Source organism: Protopterus annectens, chromosome 10.part0 (genome assembly GCF_019279795.1).
Source record: "Protopterus annectens isolate FY-2018-M chromosome 10.part0, PAN1.0, whole genome shotgun sequence".
NCBI classification, from domain to species: domain Eukaryota; kingdom Metazoa; phylum Chordata; order Ceratodontiformes; family Protopteridae; genus Protopterus; species Protopterus annectens.
In genome coordinates this window covers 1,228,085,871-1,228,102,377 of record NC_056744.1, presented here as the reverse complement: position 1 = coordinate 1,228,102,377, position 16,507 = coordinate 1,228,085,871, and the positions used below count along the sequence as shown (strand labels likewise).

The following is a 16,507-nucleotide window of genomic DNA, read 5'->3' as shown; positions in this document are numbered from 1 at the left end:
TTAGGGGGGAGTGTACTGGATCTTGCCCCCGCCCGCCTTTGCCAAACTCGTGTTTTGTAAACTTTTGTGTATTTTGCCAATTTGTTGTTTGATCATTTAGGTTCAATAATTTGTGAACTGACTTTAATGGCAGTTTGACTTACTGCCATAGAGCCACTGTACCATATATATCATGATCTATGATCTCCAATCTTCTTCAGACAGTCTGATAAACAGAGTGTGCTGGTACACACAACTATCTCCTGTCCCTCCACTAAACTTGGTGAAGAGCCTAAGCCTCATTGTTTGTCTCCTGTCGCTCTCAAGCTCCAGCAGGTGCCCAAACTATTAGTTGAACATGGGTCACCTAGGTTGTAGTGACTTTGCCTTTGTCTTTCAAGAGCAAGAATCTGATGCTGCTCACAACAAAAATACAAAATAAAATTTGCAACAAAGATTAGAATCCTACTGGAGTGAAACATTAAAGGTAGTTTACAAGAGATTAAAGAAGCAGGTTTTTGATGATGCCTGTTGGACCTGCAGTTACGATACTGCTGACATAGTAATTGGTTGACCGATGACTGTATCCAGAGTCAACAGATACAAATAGTACCAGGGACTGTATTCTACATTGTGGAGCTAAATTAGCTGAATGCCTTGGCAGTGCAAGTGTGGAAGAAATTAGTTGTGATAAGAGTGATGGTAGATGATGAAGAGGTACATATTCTTCTGGGTTGTTTGACAACAAGGTGGGGATGTAAAGACTGGTTCAAGTGAAAAAGTTTCTGTGCTGTACTATTAAGTGGGGTGATTTGGGGATTAATCAAGAGCCAGTGAATCTGTGTGATAGCTAGGATGGGGTTTTAACTTCTGCCTGTATCTGCAGTACATTGACAAATGAAATCATGAGCAGTCTAAATATTTTGTAGGCTCCATTAGGATATATGATCAACAGAGAGAATTCATAAAGTGGGAGAAGTACTCCTATGCTAGTTTCTGAGCTAACCCTGCTTGATTAGTAAGTTGATTATGATGTGGCAAGAATATAACATAGCAGATGTCTTATTCACCATGTTGTTAAATTAAGGGCAGGATCTAGCCATGCACACAGGTGTTTATAAGGTTGTACCGTTTTCAGTATACAACCATTAGGGCCCATTATGAATCATTCCTGTTTATTGGGCATTTTTGCATTATGAAAACTGCTGCATCTATCTTACTGAAGATGACTTTTACATTTCCTCAATTTTCAAGCCTGACAGAGCTGAAGCAGAGTAGTTTAAAAGTACAAACAAACCAGTCCCAGAGCAGTGAGCAAGTCCACTAAAATATCCCCCAAAAATAGCACTAAAAAAGTCAAGTGGAACACTAAGGCAGAAGCGTAACAAGTAAAAGCATGAATTATTTATTGTATGTAAGCACTTTCGCAATGATCCACATTACTTCATCAGACATCAAATCACAGTGCAAAACAATTATATATATGCAAGCAAATACAGCTAATTATCCATTCATAATGATCAAAATTCCCTCCAAACACCCTATAAAAAAATAGCCTGTTCACTTCGAGATTAAACCAACAATACTAAATATTAAAATATAGTAAGACATGATCATTTACTTTAATTTCCTGGATTTCAGCACAGGTCTTAGGGGGGACAGAGTAATTTAGCCCATGCCCCCGATGTGCCCCTAGTCTCAAAATCCATTGCAGCTCAACATTTTCAGTCCTATTGATGAAATCCCCCATCCTGTCACTCTCAACTAACACATGTAAAACTTGAAAAAGAAAAACATGCTCATCTCCTGCCTACAAGGTATGTTTGGCCAGAGCACTATAATCATAACCTTTCCTAGTACAATAAATGTGATCCATCACCCGTTCCCTAAGTCGGTGGTTAGTTTTGCCTACATAAAATTTAAAACAAATTGTGCAGTGTGCTACATATGTAACATTCCTGATATTACAATGAGCCATAGCCCTCAATTGCCTTAAATGACCAGTCCTAAAAAACCTGGACTCATCAATAAACTCACAAAAAGAGCACACTTTATATTTACGAGTACCTACCAACCCTTCATTGGGAGTGCTGTAAAGCCTAGGATATCATAACCATTGCTTCAATGTTCTCCTATTTTTATAAATAAACCTAGGTCATGTACCTACCAGCCCAGCCGTTTTCTCATCCAAGAAAAGGATGTGCCAATTACTACGAATCACCTCCCTTGCCCTGCTAACATCCTGTGTATAAGCTAAAACTACAGGGACCTCCTGATGGTGCTCTGGTCTATTTTTTCTTACTCTATTGTTGTCAGGAAAAAATAGTCTAGCCTGTCCACCTCTTTCCCGAGTCACTTTATGGTATTCATGGTCTATTTCCATCTTACTATACCCTTTCCTAATGAACTCATCCTTCAGATGTTCCAAGCCATTGACAAAGTGTAATTCCTCACAGGACAAGCATGAAATCCTTTTCGCTTACCCCTTCACTGTATTGGTAAAGATATGTTGGGATGCATACTCTCCCTATGTAAAAATGCTGGACAGTAGCAGTCCTTCCTATGCATTTTGGTAGATAGCTTTGTTCCCTTTCTTATCACTGTTACATCCAGAAAATCAATGCTCTCAATAGACTTATTCATAGTGAACCTAAGAAATTCACTACTACTGTTCAAACTCTGAAAGAACAGCATAAGATTTTCCTCATCTCCTTTCCAACCAATAAAAAGATGACGAAACGTTGATAGAAACATATATGGGGATTGCTCACACTAAGAATATGTTGATGCTCCCACTCCACCATTACCAAATTCGCATAAGAGTTGGTACAACTAGTGTCCATGGCTACACCAGCTGTTTGCCAATAGCATGTATTCTTAAAAAGGAAGATATTATGCTCCAATACCAACTCTAACAGCAGACAGAGCAAATCTATCTGCTGAGCCTCAATCCTGCCATACCTTGTTAAGCTAGCCTTCATTATGCTTATCCCCTCTTGATTGTGTATAGAGGTGAATAGCAATACCACATCTAGGGTCACTAAGATGTCAGTCATCTCACCCATTGGCCCAGATATTGCACCGTACAAATCTCGCAAAAAAGTGCTGTGTGTCTTTCAGCACGGTGGGGCAGTTATCCAAGACAACCCTAAGCTGCTTATCCAAATATATCAAAATTGGCTCGGTCAGCCATCCACCATCGGCCACAATTGCCCTAAAAGTGGGGCGAATGGGATTTTTGTGGATCTTAGGGAGCCCATGCACTTGCAGTATCAATGGCTCATCCACCTTAAAGAATTCAAGCAATTCTCTAGTAATCAGTCCCATGCATACACATTTATGTAAAGTATTAGTAATATGTTCCTTCATAGTTCCCCCAATATCCAGTTGAACAATCTTATACACATTCTGATCTAACAACGTAATTTGGACACCTTCATAGTAGAAGTTAAGAGTCCAAAACTACCACTGGTCACCCCTTGTCAGCTGGATGAATAACTATATCAACGTTTCTCTGTAACTCGTGCATAAAACATTTATACAAATCCAGCTCAAAAGCTTGCAAATAAACCTCCACAACCGAGGTAAAACAGGCATAAAAACACTTGGTTTTCTAAAATTTGTTATATGAACACATTCATTATTACCAAATGCAGTTCAACTAATAAGTCAGTAATGTCAGCATTAATGGAAGATATAACCCAAACCTTTGGCCGAGAGTGAATGTTCAGCATCCATTAAAGTATAGTAGGAAATATTCCAAACTAACCCTCTTGATTGAGGCCCCACATCTTCTTTAAAGTCCTCACATGGCTGGACGGCGGTGGCGCCTTCCTCTTCCGTCCCCCTCGTTGCACTTGATCATGTCTTACTATGTTTTAATATTTAGTATTGTTAGTTTAATCTTGAAGTGAACAGGCTATTTTTTCAGTAGGGTGTTTGGAGGGAATTTTGATCATTATGATTGGATAATTAGCTGTATATGCACATATATGATAGTTTTGCACTGTAATTTGATGTCTGATGAAGCAATGTGGATCATTGCGAAAGCGGTTGTGTACAGTAAATAATTCATGCTTTTACTTGTTTACTTGTTACGCTTCTGCCTTAGTGTTCCACTTGACTTTTTTGAAGCAGCGTAGTGTTTAGTGAACTGCAAGTCATTTTTGAAGAAGGACCTGATTTCTAAGATGAGAGTTTCATCTGTGTACAAGATGAAGTGCCTGTGCTTCAAAGTGATAATAAAGGAGTAAGTTAGTTTAGACAGAAAAAAAACTATGGTTCCATGGACTTAACTGTTCTAACACCAGGCATTACTTGGCAGAGTAAAGACTGTGGGTGTTCATGTGTTATTTTAAAATATATGTTGTACAAGTAGTCTGAGAACTAGCTTAGGAGGATAACGTTGAGGCCAGACAGAGAGAAATCCCTGGTGAGAAGAAAACGATGTGCATGACGAAAAGCCTTAAGAGTGGTCAAAGAAGATAAACCCAGTGAGGTTTCCAGCATGCACTACATTAAACCTGCCAAAAAGAGAAGAGCTGTATTGGTGCTATGGCCTTTTCTAATGTCAGTGGTGTAAGAGGAGGATGTGGGATTCGTTATGAGACTGCTGCTTTATTCAAAATTTTGTCTTGAAGATATAGTAAGAAGTAAAGCAGTAGGGAAAAAAATAAGTCAGGGTTTGAATTGGAGCTATTCTTAGGGATATATTTACATTTTTCCAGAGGTTTAGGAATACTCCACTGAAAAGGGAAGTATAAATGATCTGCTTTAATGGAATGGTAGTTAGTATTGTATAGCCTAATAAGGTTAGGCCATGGGGCATGCAAGACAGCTCTTCAATAGCTTGGAATGTCTTTAATCTGTTGATTAAGTTCACATTCAAGCTATGGTAAACTGAAAATCAGTGGCAAAGCCCAAGATGTACGAGGCAGAAGTATCACTACCAGAGGTTAGTTAGACATCAGACACAGGTAGATGGGTGAATGTAAGAAAATATGGTTAGGATCAGAAATCATTTGACTCTCTGCTGTTAGTGAATTGGGATGATTTGAGTTGGGCTTCCTGTTAACATATTCATGTGATTCCATAAACCTTTGTGATTTCCCAGAATAGCTTTGTAATGTTTCTTTAGAAAGGCTAAGACTTTTTTTTTTTGCATGTTATTTTATGTATTTTGTTATATGTGTACTTTCCATTCTGCCAAACAGGTAACCAGTCCTGCTGCTGGACTTCCTCTGTACAAAGATTGCATTTTGACCTCTGTACAAAGATTGCATTTTGACCTCTCAGTGTTTATTAGTCAGAGCCACTCTTTTACCCATGGGATCATAAGAGATTACTAGGCTAATAACCCTAGGGCCCTTACAAGCCTAGCCAAGTTTTACCCTTATTTCCACGATCAGCACCTATCACCCATGTCCAAGAGGGACAAAGGTGGAACCCCTGGGGTGACTTGACAGTTAGCCATCCAGTCGTCCAGATTGCATTTGAAGAGGGCCAATGAGGTGCTGTGCTTAACATGAAGCGGGAGTCCATTCCAAAGGTGTGATAACCTCTGGGAGACAAATATGTCCCTCCACCAGGTTCGATTAATGTCACATACCAGGTTAAGGCCAATTAGAGCAAGTAACCTGTGTACCATTTGACTTAAGGATATGCAGGTTTTCCAATAAAGCAGGGTCAAAGATGGAGTTATATGCAAGGCAGAGATCTCATCTGAGTAGTCTGTATAAAACAGAATAAAGTGACAGTTCAGATGATCCTCATTGGACTGATGCTGAAGACCTTGAAGTTTCCTTGTGAGGAACCTTTGTGGTCTCTCCAGTTGCTGCAGGTGCTTGGAAAGGTACATAACAAAAGGGACATTGTACTCAGTTATTGGCCTGATGAGGGAAGAGTACAGGGAGGTTATACCTTTTTTTTCTGGAGGCAATGCCCTAATTTATGAGATGAGCAATATAGAATACCTTTCTTACCACTGTGAAGACATGGTAATCAAAGGTAAGGTTACTGGCAACCTGTGTGCCCAGGTCTCTCACCACTGAGTGAGTACTTATAGTATTGTGGTAGTTAGCAGGAACATCACCCTTACCAAAAGGGATGATGATACATTTTTTGCATTGAGTTTAAGGCCATGACTTTGGCACCAGTTATTTGTTTGTTTAAGACCCTCTGTAGGATGTTGACATTGTTTGGAGATTCTATGACCGCTCCTAGTTTGCAGTCATCAGCAAACTTTGTCAGCCACAGACCCTTAGTTTTAGCTTGCACTTCAGAGAAATAGATTCCAAAAAGTAGAGGTATCAGGATTGATTCCTGTGGAACACCACTAGTTACAGGTCTGCTGTTGGAGGTGGATTCCCCTATTTTGACTGTATGGGTTTTATCATTGAGCCACTTAGCGACCTATCCAGTGTTATATGGGTTGATAGCTAGCTGGGTGAGTTTGTCAGTGATGCCTGAGTGGGGGCTAGTGTCAAAACACTTGGCTAGGTTTATGTAGGCTGTATGCACAGATTTCCCCTCATCAAGGGCCTTGGTGACTGTCTCGAAGAAGTCCACCAGGTTTAACAGGCATGATCTCCCTTTGACAAATCCAAGTTGAGTAAGGTCAAGTGTTTGGAGTTTACCAGTATCTCTGTTGATAAGGTCCATGATGATTCTCTCCATGGCCTTACAGATAAGGCTAATCAGGCTAATATGTCTGTAGTTCCTGAGGTCAGTGAAAGCACCACCTTTGTGCAAGGAGATAATGGTGGCCTTTTTTCATTCTGCTGGGATGAAACCAGTGCTTAGACTATAAAGAGTACCCAGTGGTGTTGCCAGTTCTTGTTTGAGCCCATGTAGAATGTTACCTGAGATGTCATGTCCCATGGATGCTGTGTTTTTGACCTTAGAGAGGGCATTTACGACCTGCTCTTTAGAATTACAAGGTAGAGGACAGATGTTGGTGATGTCGTGGGTAAGTGTGGCGGGGACAGGGGAGTGAATTTTTCATAGAACCTGTTGGTAACAGGTTAGCAATGTCCACAGGCTCGGTATATGTGGTATCATTAACTACCAGTTTGGCAAAATTATGAGCCTTTCCTTTTAGGTTACAGATGTAACTAAACAACACTTCATGGCTGTCCTTAGTTGAGAAAGCTAATTTGGATTCATAGTTAGCTTTGAAGGGCTTCACAGGAAATCTTACTTGCTTGTTTAAGCTTAGGAGGAGGGAGTATTTCCAGTTTAGTTTTCACTCCTTCTTACTCTTAGACAGAAATTTCTTCCTCTTATTGTAAGCCTGTTAATGGCAGTTGTCCACCAGACAGGTTTTCTCTTCCTTGAGGAGCTTGTTTTGGTCCTTTCAGGTACAGCTGAGTCAATGCAGTTGTTCAGGTGTTTGTATCAAGCATTTGTGTAGAACTCTGCATAGCTGCCAGTACCATCTGAAGGAGGAGGAGGTGCAGTGAAGCTATTTATACCATTCTGTCAGAGGTTATAATATGCTTTGGAGAAGTTTTTTAGTTTAGTTGGTGTTGGGGGGGGGGGGGTCAGGTGTGATAGTAACTTCGAATGAGACCAATTTATGGTCAGATCTCACCAGGGAACACTTTACAATCAGGGTGTACAGTGGTCCCCCATATTGGTAAGCACCAATTCCAGGATGTTGGCGCCCCTTGTGGGAGTGTCTATTAGCTGGTCCAGAGCATTGTAGTTAATGAAGTCAAGGAACCTTTCGGCAACTGAGTTTCCACATCAGTAATTTCCCCAGTCAATGGATGGGTAGTTAAAGTTGCCCAAAACCATGGTGTTCGGATGTATCTTGATAGGCTCAAGTAGATCCAAATAGGTAGAGTGGGTGTCCTGATTAATGGAGGGGGTCCTGTAGTTAGCAGTGACTTGAGTAGGTGTCCTACCAGCAGTTAATTGCACCTGAAATATCTGCAGAGAATCATGCTGTCTAACCAGTATGGAGGTGTATTTATCTTTAATAAATATTGATATACCGTCTCCTTTAGTTTTCATGCCTTCAGTTTGTGGTCTGAACATGTGGAAGGAGTTTTAGCCCGTTATGGCTGGGGTGCTCTCCACAGCCTTGAACCAGGTCTCTGTGACTGCACAAATGTCTATGTCTTCCAAGGTGAGGGCTGCTTCCAGTGAATGCAGTTTCATGTTAAGACTCCTAGTGTTTAGCAGCAAAACCTTGATATTGCTCTTAGATGGAAGTTCTTACATCTGGAATTTTGTCCTTGAGACACTGCCAAAAAAAGGCACTATGTGGGTGGCAAGAGCCTTGGCCATTAGCCAGAATCCCAGGAAGGACAGATGAAGACCATCTCTGGCAAAGCATCGAGATCTGTCTGTCATCCCAGGCTGACAGATACTGTATCCCCTTGGAATGACGCCAGAAACTAAGCGATTTAGTGAAGTCAATCATTTTATGTTTCTATTGAGGCAAAATCCTAGGTGAGGGTAAAATGCTGTTTAAGGCGAGGGACCTTACTAGTCTGAGACACATAGTCTGAGAGCTCAATCATGTCTGTCTTCATATAGTCCAGAGAGGTATGTCTCAAGCTGTTCACACCAACATGAACTGTGACGGTCATAACAGTACCTGTTGTTGAGAGACTTGAGTGCATGTGTGATATGACAGATCTTGGCACCTGGCAGATAGCTGACCGTGACCTTCTCCTTATACAGCCTGGTGAGAGGGACATATGTGTGTCTCACAGTGGAATCACCTATGGCTAATATATTTCGTTTTGTGTTTTGCCTTAAGAGCTTGACAGGTGAGACACTGGTATGTGAGCTATTATGTGTATTGTGTTCTTGTGTTCTACAGAGGAAGTATTATTTGTAGTGTGCTTGTGTTAGTGTTTGGGAGGTCTCTGGTGAGGACCTCCACATATGTAGGAATGTGTGATGTGGGTTTGGGTGGAGTAGAGGGTTAGGTGTGCATGCTGACAACCTGCTCATTGTCATATGTACTGACTGGTGTATGAGAGAGCATGGATTCAAGATTTTTAATGTAGTTGCATCTCTTACACATTGAGTTTGTATGGTCTAGGAGCAGAGGGTTGTCGGTGAACATGAGGCAGTTACTACACTGTTTCAGGATGTCCATGTTGACCAGGCTGGCTGGAGAAACTGTGGGAAATTGTACATCCATACCATTAGGTCATTTTATATGGTCAGGAAGATAGGTTGCACGTAGGAATGGTTAGTGGGTGAGAGGTGTGTTGGTACCTCTGAAGCTAGGCTTAGTGTTCTACCTGACAGTCGAACCAAGCAGCAAAAAACCTCTGGAGGACCACAAGCAAAATGTTTGCTACTATAACCAACAATGGTAACTACCACTACACAGCAATGCACCATGGTATGCAACACGCAAGAAGCGCAGATGTGGGGCTTATATAAAACAAGAAATAACACTTCAAACTCAGACTAGCAAATAAGGGCACACATTCTGAGTTCTAGTCCAGTCACCCTCCTTTAGATGGGACCCAGACAGCACTCTCCTCTCACACGGATGCAGAAAGGCTTTCTCCAACAAAGATATCTTGAATTTGATGCTCAGAGGTTACAAAACAGACCCAGGAACTGCAACCCTGGAACTCGGCTATGCTACAGCCGAACTAACACAGTATGCAGTAAAATGTGGCCAAAAACAGTGAAGTCCTGCAGAGATCTGAAAAAAAAAGCATTTCCTGGTTTTTGAAACAAAACAATAGTTAAACATTTTAAAATCTTTTCTCTTTATCCCTTTTTAACAATTTAGCTCTTCCTGCCAGTATTGACCCATATGTCCCTCCCTTTTCTTCCCAACATCTGCAGACAGCATCTGCTTGTCCAGACTGAGCACTCCCCCTGTCTAATTTCATGTAGCCTGCTGTACTTTTGACTGCATTAATGAAGTGGGTAAGTCTGCAGTCACAAGTGTGCATCTTACGTAGAACAGCAGGCATAAGGTTGTCTTGCTTTCCTGAGGAACTTCTCCAGGTTGTCTTGCATGCTTCCTTTGTAGCAATGGTCCTTTTCAGGTAGCCCACACAGGCAATTATTGATGAGATTCGGGGTAACGGAAGGAACCTGGGAGGGTATTACAGCACTCTGTAGACTTCTGTGGTTGAGCATTCCATGGTATCAGTAGTAAGAGGCCACCATATGGACAATGTAGACAATCCAAGCATCAGGTCATTTTGCATCATTTGTGCCACCAGCAAAGAAACCTAAGTAACTGACTTCACCAACAGTTTTGCAAGTCTTGTCAGCTATGGCTGTCTCTGGAAGGCCAGTTCTCTAGATTTGTCCTGACCTAGAGCACGGTCATAAAGGACCTGTGAGTCTTGGATGTGGTCGAAAGGGGCCATTACTCAGAGTTTTTTATTAGTATCTTTCAGATTGCCCTGCGAAGGACCAGTTGAATATTGAAGGACTCATTATCTTTGAGCCATCCTCAAGAAAGGAAGAATGCTGTCTTTCTTTGTTCCAGAAAATGATTGTGGTTGGAAACAGACCTTTTGGACCTCAGTATCCTCATCGGCTTTGTCAGATGTGACAGGTTGTTAATGGAGATCCACTGCAATCTGATGTCCTTGTTGCTTCTAGACGTATAGATTGTGTCAGTGAGCAAGACCTCTGCCTACAGATTTAGCAGACACTGACTGTGATGGTGGACTCTGCAGGCAAATGGTCTCCAGGTTGTCTAATACCTAAACAAGGGACTAATGATTCCTTTTTGATGACACTAAATTGGGTTTTGCTGTAGTTACAGTCCCTGGGGGTAGCTTTCATTTGGTGAAAGCCTCTACTTCATCAGTTAGAGATTTCCTTCATCATTGCAGAACTAGATTCCATCATCTACCTTTCCTTTCTTCCCAGGGGAAGGACTATGGACATTAGATCATTACCTCCTTGAATAGTGGAAAGCCTGCAACAATGCGATGGTGTGCTATAACTAGTTGAAAAATAGCCATTCCCTCTTGGATCTGCTTCTGATGCTGCCCTTAGATCTTTGCCATTTCTCTGTGGAAGAATAGAGAGATTCCATTAACTGGAGATGAACTGGCGATGAGTTCCCTCATATCCAGTTAGTTCCATCTCATATACTTGCACAAAAGATTCTTCTGTCATGAGGTGCGTGTGTGAGTGTGTATACACGGGTGTGTGTATGCGCGTGCGTGTGCTTGCGCTGGGGAATAGGTTTCTCTGTAGTTTGGTCCTGGTCAGTAGAAGTCTTTGCAAGGCTGTTGTATGTCAGGCTTCTCGATACATTGAGTCTTTATAGTTTTGTTATGTGCTGGAGACGGCTTTTTTTTAGAAAAAAAAATATTCCTGATTAAAAAAAAGAAAAAAAAAAACTTAAACAAGAAAGAGGAATGTATTTACAAAATTGTGTACAATTTCTCAGGTGACCCAACAGCAATGCAGTAACATCATGATAGTCTTGTTATTCTCACTCAAGAAAAAATACGCTTGATAATCCTATCTTCAGTCGAGTGGAACTTGTATTAGCAAATCTTGATATTTAATAGCACATCCTTTCTCTGACTCATGCCTTTCTGTAGTTGTTCTTTGCTCTTTATTTATTCCCTTGTCCACTTGCAGTTGCACCCCTTTGTGCACTGTCCTTCGTTTGAAGAAAAAAATTACTTTACAGGTCCAAAAAGAGACTGTTCATCCTATGCCCTTCAGTTATTTTTTGTATCAGCATACAAAACCTAATTGGCATTAGTATATTTCTGTGACCAAAAGGCTTATTTATCACTAAAATTTCCAGCATCATACTCTTGATGTTATAACCTTGGGACTTGAATCCATATTTATGGATGGCATAATAGAAACTGCATTAAACATATGTCCTGACAGAAATCACTGTTGCAGTATTCCTGACATATGGGTTTGTCGGTGTTATTGTCTGTCATGGTACCAGAGCTTTACCTTCCCTGGGTCATACATCTGATGAATGAACTCAGCTCATATCCATTGGAGTATATAGATGAATGTACAAGTATAATTCCTCAGACTATCTCACTGCCACCCTGAATGCAGGTCATGTATCCATTGGACTGTTCATTGTTTGGTCATTGGTACCTTTGCTTTGATTTTTTATTCAGATAAGTGCCCTGTTAGGGAATTTTCCTTTTTATCTTACGATATTTTGTTGAAAGTTGTAGATGTCAGCTAGGAGTGGCAATTGCGAAACCTGTAGGGAGATTTCATACAAGGACTTGTATATCAAGTGTCCTCTTTGCCTAGGCCCAGAGCATGATCACAAATCTTGCTCATTCTGTCACTCATTTATTCCAAAAACCTAAGGTCGAGGCTTTCTACTCTCAACACCTTTCTTGTGACCCAACGGCTTAAACTTTTGGGTAAGTCCAAAATAACTGACTCTGCTTCATCGGACATCCCTCTGCCTCCAAAGAAAAAATTAAAGATGCCTTGAATGGATCCAGAGTCCAATGTTTCTGAAGCCAATGTACCAATGTACCCACTGAGGTTGCAGAACCTGTGGTATGTCAGGCTACTTCTCAGGTGCTTGCTACCAAGACCCCATCAGATGCCAGTTGAATTACAAATTAACTGCATCCCCTTGCAGGCAGCGTTTCATCAAGCCTCTGTTCTGGTATGTATAAAAATAGAGGAAAAAATAACAGCCAGTACCTTTCATGAAATCACAGGCAGTCGCATTCCTGCAAAGTTTCTCATTAGATAACTTTAACAGCACAAAATGTAAAGACACAGTCCTACCTTTCACCCCACCAAGCCACTAATTTTAACAAAGAACATTGTTGTAACTATCCTAGTTGTAGTTCTCAATAGTGCTTGATCATCCATCATTTGGCCAACAACCATCCAGCAATGTTCATACTGTTGATAGTAAACCTACTATTATTGATAGTAAATCTGGACTTACTGAAGATGATTGTACTTCTGCAACTGGTATATACACAGTATTTAGTACACTGGATAAGATATCTTGATAAAATGCAGGAAGTGTTGTTGCCTTGCCACAAGAGATGTTCCAGTTCCAATTCTTTTCTGAGAGCCTGCGTGTCCTGTTTGTGTTCTCATGGGTTTTCTCCTGGTGCTCCACTTTTCTGTTGCATTCCAAAGACATGAAGTTGGTGGACTGGACACACTAAACTGGCTGTAGGTGTGACTGAGTGTACATATGTGTGTGTGTGTGTGTGTGTGTGTGTGTGTGTGTGTGTGTGTGTGTGTGTGTGTGTGTGTGTGTGTGTGTGCCTGTGTGTGTGTGTGTCTGTGTGTGTGTCTGTGTGTGTGTGTGTGGTATGAAGAGCAACTGCAGCAGGCTAGCCACCCAGTGGTGTAAACATTGCTGTAGATGGTTGTCACTGTTGAGTGACACCCTGACCTCATGTGCAAAAATAGGGATAAAGGGGTTTTAGGTGGATAGAGGAATGGATAGATATTTATGCTTTAAAATAAATGGTGTAACCATTTTCACTTGTGAACAAAGTAAACATTTTAACAGAAACAAAGTTATCAAAATCAGTAAGCAGAGAATTCACAGAAATTAAAACAGTAATTTAAGTCAAATTGTGTGAGGAAATCAAACAGCGTGGATCCCTATCGGACTATCGAAGTTTCAAAACTTCGAAAGACAGACCATATCGAAGTTTTGAAACTATGAACGTTTTGAATGGAGATCATTGTTTCTTGCAAAAAAATGTTAAAAATAGAATTTTTTTATTTTTTAATGTTAAAAGTTCCGAAAATTTGATCATATGGTCTCCGCCATATGAATTTCGAATATATATATATATATATATATATATATATATATATATATATATATATATATATATATATATATAGGTGTGTGTTTTTTTTTTTTTTATTTGTCTATCTTGATCATATGGTCTCTGCCATATGAATTTCGAATCTATTTATATATATATATATATATATATATATATATATGTGTGTGTGTGTGTGTGTGTGTGTGTTTTTTATTTGTCTATCTTTGAATACTGCAGTGGTGGTGCTGCGGTAGTGTTGTCGCCTCACAGTAAGACGCTGTCCGGTTCGATTCTCAGCTAGAGCGTCTTCTGCGTGGAGACGTGCGTGAATGGGAGTACCTTCGTTGAAGGTTGTGCATCAGGGCTGGTAACTCTGTATGTAAAAATCAACTACCAATCATTAGCGGACCGAAGTTCCATTGTGGCGACCCCTAACCGGGAAAAGCCGAAAGACACAACAACATTTGTCTATCTTTGAATAATCAGGTTTATCCCACTAGGCTAGTAGCCTTTTTTCAGGGGAAGACCTGTGGTGGTATGTTTACTACTAGAGGAAATTTGATCAGGGTATAAGGGAACCTCCCCTACTCTTTTTAGTAGGTGTCATGAGATCTCCCATCTGCATCATCTACCACCAAATCAAACAGATGGGACCTTAGTTTAAAGTTGAAATACTCCGAGCTCAGTTTGTACAAAGGATGTAATTCATAAAGTAGTTATCCTGACTATAGTACCAGTTGTGCTAGTCGCACTAAAATGCTGGATGTCTTTTGCACAAACTAGTTTGTGCTATCAGTAAAAGTTGCACTGTGCTATAACAGTAAAAAGCAGAGATAAATAAGTAATACTTAAATCATAATAAATTTTATCCTGTCAAACAGTTTCACATCAAATCACAAAACAATACACCAAATGGTTTCATATAAGCTTTGGAGTGTCCTGCCTGTGATCTTTATGAATTTATAGCTGCATAGGCCCTTTGAGAGGGCTAAAGTATGCCTGTCTACAGTCTATCCCTTTCTCCCAGCAAGCAGTAAAATCAGAAGTAAAAATATAATAGAAATCAAAGTAAATCTACTGCTACCAAGCACTTGCATAGTAAGTCACAAAACACCCCTGAATGGTTTCAAATATGCTCTGGAGTGTTCTAACTACAATCTGTAAGAATTTATAGCTTAACTAGGTCCTTTGGGTGAGTTAGGGTTTCCCTGAATGCAGTCTTTACTTTATTCAAGTAAACAATAAAAATCAGGGGTAAAATATGAAATGTAAATCAAATTAAATCTTCTGTAGCAGTTGCAAAATCATGGTTTGACCTGTCTACAGCATGTGTGAATCTGAGGTATTGCCAGCTGTGCCATGAGAAGTAGGGCAGTGAATGTGTAACATATGCCAGCATACCTAGTTGGAGTTTTGTAAAGAATTATATGTCATTTGTATATCAAACTGACTTGTGCAGGTGCTTGTGTTGAAAATATATTTGTAAAGCTGCTTGTGTTAAAAAAAAAAAAATGTACCAACAGTGGGTCCTTCTGGACAGAAAAAGAAGTACACATGTATGTCAGACTGTATTATAACTGTTGAAATTAATATTGTAACAGAGGATACGGGAAGAGAAGAGGTTAATCTCAGTCTAGCTAAATTTAAAAAGTAGTCTGAATTTGTAATTAAACTACCTGGTAGGCCATAAAAATTGTATCTCAACAGTTCTGATTGCAGCCAGAGATGAAATGTCTGTAAAAACAAAGACTATGAATCCTGCTGTACTGTCCTTAGCAGTGAACTAATTGCTATGCTGGAAGGGTGGAATTTTAGAAATGGTTTTATGGCTTCCAGATGCTATAAAACATCATAGCAAAGCTCTGTCTCTGTGGATGGTAACACACGTGCGAGATTCTGGTTCAGTTTCTAGTAAAGGGGGTAGTATGGGAACCAGAAGTCAGATGACCAGATGTATGTAATGTCAATCTGTAATCCAGCACTGAAATGATGTTTTAATACTATATGAGACAGAAGTCTCAGTGGAGTTTGTTATTGGAAATGACAAGACCACTCACCAGTTTCAACTTGCCTCACTTCAGTAAGTAAGGGAATAGTAATTATTTAGATCAGTCAGGAAAATATAATGAGATTAGTTAAATACTGTTGTTCTGGCCTTCCAAAGATGTGTCTGGTGCATTTCTCCATGGGACTCCACTGAAAACAGGCTCTGCCCTTGTCAGACATTCCCAATCAACAAATGTCAAATAAATAAATAAATTATGCATCGGTGTAAATCTATTCATCTGTGTTATTTTAATATTTCCTGTGATTGAAACTCTGGTATTTATTGTAAACAGATGATGTTAAGTTGTCAATCTCGCCTTCATTCTTGCTGGATGGGTTCGGAGCCGATCCTCGGCTCCGACTCTGCCAATACTAAAGCTCGAGAGCTGATTCCACCGGCTCGAGGCTCCCCTATATCCCACAATGCTAGGTGGTAACTACTCAGATCTCGTTTGCCGCTATAGCTGACGAGGTGCATTTTCTACCGGCTCAGGCAGGTTAGTGAATTTTTTACCTTTGAGGTATTACTAATTACCCCCTTTCTTTTAGTTAGAAATATTTCTATAGTTAGTTCTAATTTTTAGTTTTATCGACCCTAATTTTCGATTCCCTACCCCTCTTATTGCTGTTCTAGGCCTTCGGCCCTTCCCTCACCCCAGTCCCTTTTAAAATTAGTGTTGTAGGGGCTTGTGTGTATGTGTTTTTGCTACATAACTTTAATT

General features: G+C 40.2%; 1 protein-coding gene across 1 annotated transcript in view; it reads left to right on the top strand.

Moving 5' to 3' along the window:
• Positions 1-16,507, top strand: part of TUT4 (terminal uridylyl transferase 4) — a 3,240,181-nt gene that overhangs the window by 692,959 nt on the left and 2,530,715 nt on the right. The window contains exon 8 of the mRNA XM_044086854.1: positions 5,810-5,830. Coding sequence (XP_043942789.1) covers positions 5,810-5,830 — 21 coding nt within the window. The remainder of the gene's footprint in view (positions 1-5,809; positions 5,831-16,507) is intronic.